General features: G+C 36.2%; 1 protein-coding gene across 1 annotated transcript; it reads left to right on the top strand.

Annotated features, from left to right (window-relative positions):
• Positions 1-697: 697 nt before the first annotated feature.
• LOC119191741 (myosin-11-like) lies at positions 698-4,336 on the top strand (the record flags this gene model as incomplete). Its single annotated transcript, XM_037445609.1, is given in 4 exon segments — positions 698-917; positions 1,300-1,449; positions 2,323-2,676; positions 2,679-4,336. Coding segments are annotated over 4 exon segments (1,294 nt in total), but the record flags the coding sequence as incomplete, so codon positions are not given.
• Positions 4,337-6,787: the final 2,451 nt, after the last annotated feature.

A 6,787-nucleotide genomic window follows, 5' to 3' on the forward strand; every position in this document is an offset into this window, starting at 1 on the left:
GGAAAATTTTCAATAGTGGTGTTTTGACGACGGCTCTGCTAATTGGCAAGTCTAGATAAATCTCAGGCACATCAGCTTAGAATACAAAAACACATCTTTGGATTTAATAACGGATAATAATTATTACATTGGTTAAGAATTCTCGAGATACACTAAAGAGGCGATTGTTAAATACACAGTTCGCGTTTCAATAAATGTAACTTAATATCGTCTTAAAATTATTTTAGCCACACACCCCTCGTAAAACATAATAGAAATCTGGTATATTTTGTCTGAGAAATTATAATATGCCTTCATATTTTGTTTTACTAAGTCAAAGTGAAAGTCTTTGTTATAGCAATTAACAGCGCGAACGCACAGTACGTTTTGTATTTTTTATTTGAACTTTGGTAATACAGTTGACTTGGCGACAGGGCGTCATGACGCTGGCAGGACGTGGACATTTGTAATGTACTAGTTAATATAGACTATGGCCGTCGCGATCGTTTCTCGCCTTCGTATAGACTCGAGCGCCAGCGCTACCAGTACTGCCCATTCCGCCCGGTTCGCTGATGCACGGAAACTTGGGAGATAGATCAAAAGGACTATCATAGCACATACTACAATTGTACGAGTGTATAGTTAAATTTTGTATATACCGCCTGTTATATTTTAATTTTACAGTTAGTATTTAATAAAACATCTTGAATTTTGTTAGAAATCTGCTAGAACGTGAGAAACTTCAAGCTCAAGTGACGGATCTGACAGCGAAGGTGCAACAGCAGAATGAGACGATCACGATGCTGCAGCGGCGGATAGCGCTCGAAGCTAAGAACTTCAAGCATCAGCTGCAGAACGAGATCAACAAGCATAAGGACACCCGTCATGACCTTGACCTGGCCATCAGCAATGCGGACAAACTGTCCAGTATCATCGAGGTGGGCTACATATTGGTTTAGGTTTATCCTAGAAGGGGTAGCGCCACTAGAAGGGTAATGTTAGCGTCAATTAGAGTGTTTTAAAGACAATATGGTATATCTACAAGTTTTATGAATGCATGAGCAATTACTAGAGTATCCTGGGTCAGAGAGAAATAAAAAATACCATTCGGTAAATGATAAGTCACTAAGATGGAGGCTCGTCTACTATAAATTAATTATCTGTAATTCATTTGTAATTTGAGTAGGTAAACTTAAATGTTAAGTCTATTTCATTATTCACCGTGTTTTATTAAACCCCGTTTCACTCTATGCATAAAATTCGAGTTCATTTGCGCTCCTTAATATTTTTATATAATGGGCTATATTGTGTATATTCTAGATGAAAGAGAAGATGTTAAGCACAGCGGCAAGCCGTCCAGTCAAGTCGCCCACAAAACTGACATCCACGATGAACCCAGGAAGATCACCACCCATTAAAATGAAGCCACCAGAACCGAGTATACACAGAAGCAATGACGACAGATTGACTGTGAGTACTATTCCTAGAAGAAAGTTTTTTGTAAGCGAGTGACCTGATGCATAGTGATCCCTTAATACTGCTACGGAATTTATAGGATCGTTGCTAAGCGTCAAGGGAAATGTGAGAAATAATTATTATTATGGTCTATCATAGCTTACGAGTCCGTTCCAGTACAATGCCGTTACTTCATCTAGATTGGTTGTAACATACTAGTAGTAGTTTCGTTTTTATCATGCCGGACCAGTGAAAAGGGAAAGCAAATTGATGCATATTTTCCTCATGGTTCGACTAACTTTATTGTTTATGAAGCCCAAACATTAACAATGTATCCGTGCCGGAACGAATCAAAATCTCAATCGAATTGCGAATAGAATATTTTGCGATAAGTTATGCCGAAAGTAAAAAAATCCAAGGGGAAATTAAGTTTGTATGATACTCTCCTGGGATGACGAGCTTATTGCATCAATCGCGAGTAAATAGCCGACGAACAAATATTAGTTTTTGTCTTCCTTATTTATCTAGTATATGAAAAGATTAAACAGAAAATAACTTACTGATTTTGGAAATTGACTGGATGCATCATTTCATTAATGCGTTAGATAACAGTTCTGTAATAGTCATAATAATAGTTTATTGTTTTTTTTATATTGGGTGTCGCATTATTTTTTTTATTAAAAAAATTCACATGTCGTTATATTTAAGTACTATATTCTGAAATAGGGTAGGTATCCTGAACCACATATTCTAAGTTTCCTATATTAAATACAAGATGTTTCTTATAAAGTTTGACATAATATTATTACGACATTCAATAAGATATTAATGATATAATCCATAAAGTGTAGGGCTGTTATAAAAGTATGTCTGTTGATTTATTTTTAGATGGATCAAACTATCCTGGCCAAGCTTTGCGAGAATTCTCGCAGCATCAGTAGTGCCCTCTCCCACGACGAAGAAACCTCATCGTCGATTGAACCTCGCTCCAGGTATGCCAGAAGCAGGACCACGTCGAACAGCACCCGCTCCACCCCCATCCCCACTAGGAAGAGTTCCAAAGGTTCAGACGACATAATCGAACTTGCCAAAACAGTACAAGACGGCATGGCTGACCTCGCGATTTTCGACGATGATCTAGATACAAAGAATTCTACGCCAGATGAAGTTGCGAAGAAAATGGAAGCAATGAAAGCTGAGTTGATTAAAAAGATTAAAGATGAAGAGCCTGCGTCACGAAAACTAGTGCTTTGTTACGTAGGAGGTCTACAGAAGAATCAATTGAGGAACAAATAGTTGAGGAAGAACCCGAACGACCAAAGTCTAAAGGAAGACGAAGCTCCAACGTGTCATTTTATGACAATGCTGGAGGCGACGATGTATCTGTTGGAAATGAATACAAAATGGCCGAAGAGAGAATAAAAAGAGAGAACAGCGTGCTAGAACGGAAGTTGTCTGCAAAACCAATAGACAAATACTGCAAAGACATCATCCAAGACATAGAGAAGAGTAGTAAAGTCATAGATAAGCACGTGAAGCAGTTTAACCATTCGAGGTTTGAAGGCGATAAAATAGTGGAACAACTGCAAGTTGTGGACAAATTAAATGAGTACGTCAATTCTAAAGGTGAGATATCGGAGACAGCTTTGACAGAACTGAATAATAATTTTAAAGTGTTGACTGAATCGGTACTGGAGGCTGCGCCTACCAGAAAGAGGTCAGTGTCAGGCAGAAGGAACTCAAGATGTAACCTACTTGGTGATTCGAATCTGAGCAACCAGGATTTGTTGGACGACTTGTTGGGTAAGAAATGATATACGGCCTTATGTTAGATGGTTTATTTTTGTAGTGGTGGTCGGAATCGACTTTCTGATACTACTACCCCTTTCTAAAATATCTTTTTAATTATGAATGAAATTTTGAGATGTTCAGTGAACTAGTCTTTTATTATTATTATCATGAATTATGAATTATAAAGTTAATTTTGATTTTAAATCCGAGTTTTTGTATTAGCTGCAGTTTACTGGCTTGAATATGAACATCGAAATTGCATCTAGTATTTAAAAAATTTGTCTTTTGTAAAAAGAGCTACTTCAATCATAAAATAGTAATTGCTTTAATGTGGAAATACACAGAAACGAAGTTATAGCATTTCTGTGGTAACATACTAACGTCGCTTTTTGTTCGTCTATTCTTGTAAATATAAATTACAGGAAACCACGGAAACATTATAATTACCACCACTCAAGAGCCTAAACATGACAAATGATGGATCCGTTGTTCTTGTACACTTTGTTCAGGCTGTTGCCTGAACGATGATGAAATTTGTAAATGTATGATGTCTGTTATAGATGTTTTACGTCGAATTTTATTTGCATTGTTTGCACCTACTCGATTTTTTTTAATAATCCGGTATGAAAACTATAATCTAGGTTAATTGAATTTTCGCCTATTTAAAACCTGCGCATTTAGTTTAAATTCTTCGAAAGGGCTTTCCAAAGTCAATGACTTAAGGCCATATTTATAAACCGCTTTCACCTTTACAATTTTAAGTAGACATTTAATGTATTGAACAATTTAATAAACAAAACTTGAGCTGTAATTAAATTGTCTGTTTTTGGCTGAGTCGGCGTAATTGAATAAACGAAACTCAGCTGCCAAAATCTGTCGTTTGTAATGACTTAAGATATCATTTGAGACGTTAATAATTAATATCTGACTTGACAGCATCTACGCTGATACTGCTACGGCTGATACACTTTTCTGGTAGTAGATCTTTTATATGTAAGAGTCCGCCTAGATAGGTACCTTTGCAAAGCCGGGGTGGGATATTAGTTAAATATTTACTGGTGGTAGGTCTCCCGTATATAAGAGTCCGCCTGGGTACCTCCATATTGTCTATTTCTGCTGCCAGGCAGTAGTGTGTAGTCACTGTTGTGTTCCGGTTTCAAGGACATTGTAGCCAGTGTAACTACTGGACATAATAAGACTTAACATTTCATGTCTTAGGATGACGAGCGCAGTGGAATACCAAACAATCACTTTGTAATTGACGGCGTTTCTACTGTTTATGGACAGTCGTATCGCTTACCATCAGGCAAATGGCAAGCTCGTTTCGTCATTGAAAGCAATAAAAAAATAATAATATATCGCACTTCTGAACGATACATAAAATACAATGTATAAAATATTTCGCAGCAATATGTATAAACCAACCCCCTTCGCAGCTGATATTTCACATTCCAGCTCCTTACACAGATTCTTCCAAACATCGCCCCTAACTTCCTCGTACTGAATTGTTTTAAGAGCTCACTTGAAACTTGATCTTTCCGAGATCGCGGCGCGTAACAATGCCATTTTGGAATCCAATTTGACATCGGCATGTCGAGCGCTAATTACGCGAACAATTCGACGTTGCCGCGTCGAGATATTTCCAGTTAATTAATTTGTAGGCCCGAGTTCATTTGGCTATGTCAATATGGCGTGTAAGATGGAGCCTGTGCAAGTCAATTTAGTTTGTACACATTGATAGGGAGATGTACTAATGATATACTCGTGTTGTCGTTAGTTGTCAAGGAAGTATATTATTTGTTTAGAGATTATTATACTGTCGTGCTAAGCGCAAAAGCGGTATGTCAAGGAAACCTTATTTCGAAATAATCGAAGTTTTGTAAATATAGTTTTATAGTTTTGTACGTAAAAATGAGATAGACAGACTCTTGTAGGTTTTTTTTAACAAGTTCTAAACAAGAAGCAAGATACCGTTATTTAGGTAAGTTCATTGGATGATCTTTAAGCTATCTGACGACATAAAAATCAAGATTTTGATATTTTTTGAGATAGCGCTTTTGAGCTTAGCACGGCAGTATAGGTGGTTTAGTTGCAGCGTTGGGCAAAGTATAATTATTAAACGTATCGATCAAAATTTGCAATAAAATCGGGGGTGTATCTATTTCAATCTAATTTGCTACAAAAATAGTGACATTTATCACCGTTCATAGGTATAGCGCGTGTCTAGAGCTAACCGACAACGATATTTTATTTTATGCGACGTGAATAAATTAATGTTTTAACTGGTGTTGCACACGAGTTAGTTTTAATAGCTTGTGTTTTTAAGATTGATTGCTTCCGCGCCACGGTAACGGAATTGCTATAATTCATTATATAGAGGGGAAAAACAAATTGTCCGTCTAGCAGATTAATGTTATATTAAAAGATATCGTGATAATTTTATTTCAATTTATTTATATTTTTTCTTTATTTACAAGGTATCAAGTTGGTGTGATTTTACAAAGTACTACTGTTCTGTATGATATAATGGTAATATCTAGCTCCGTTTCCATTCCCTTATTCTAGAATTCGCTCGAACCTTATACATTTTTACATTCAATAACGATGACCAGTCCCTTAACGTTTATTTAGGGTCATCACCTTTTAATTATTGTAATTTTTTGCGTCACATGTCAGTTTCGCGCCTTTTTTCACTTTTGAAATATAGCATGGCGACATTATTAGTGTGTCGAGGAGGGCGTAGTCGAGAAATATCTTAATTTCTATTGCTTCTTTAGTGGTAGGATATGTGAATCCGTCCCGGGAACAACCACCGTACACTCGGTATAACATCCGACATACTGGCCTACGTGAGTTGTCGCGTTCTTGGATCAGCATGTGTATATTCGGTTCCAAACCGGCCGACATAAACGTGTCGACTGGCGATGGATTACCATTTCTCGCTAATCGACGCTCCATCTGGACCCCACTCTCCATACCCTTAGGTCTAGTGGGAGTATTTTTTCGTGCCCGTATACATAAAAAGAACTTTCTATATCAGGCACTTTTTAAGGGTCAGCGTAATAGATAGAAATGTTTTTATTATGTCGGCCTGTTTGAAATCGGATATAGTTATTTATAAATATATTTTATGTATTATTCATTTATTTATTGCAAATATTATTTTGCGTTCTAAGTTTGAAACAAATATCACGATATTTATAATTATGTTTATGTTAATTAATATAAACGATAATATGCAAACAGGGAAGTAGGGGTATGATCTAATTAATGGGTTAGTTAGAGGTGTAAACTTTTTGTTCATTACCTATTTTGCTTAAAAGAGAATGAAATATATATTAACATTTTTTCTTCCATTCACAAATATTAGTGCAGTCAAAAAAGTATTTTTTTTTACGATATTTTTCACTGTAACGGAACAACTCCTATATCACGGAGGTACTCGCATTATTATTATTTTTTATAAAGACGACTGATGTTACTGACAACCCTAATGAAATCAAATATTATTTTAAATTTTGAACCAATGAGAGTCTAGTTTTGTGCTTGATGGACTATGATT

This window comes from Manduca sexta, unplaced genomic scaffold, assembly GCF_014839805.1.
Source record: "Manduca sexta isolate Smith_Timp_Sample1 unplaced genomic scaffold, JHU_Msex_v1.0 HiC_scaffold_1870, whole genome shotgun sequence".
Lineage (NCBI taxonomy): Eukaryota > Metazoa > Arthropoda > Insecta > Lepidoptera > Sphingidae > Manduca > Manduca sexta.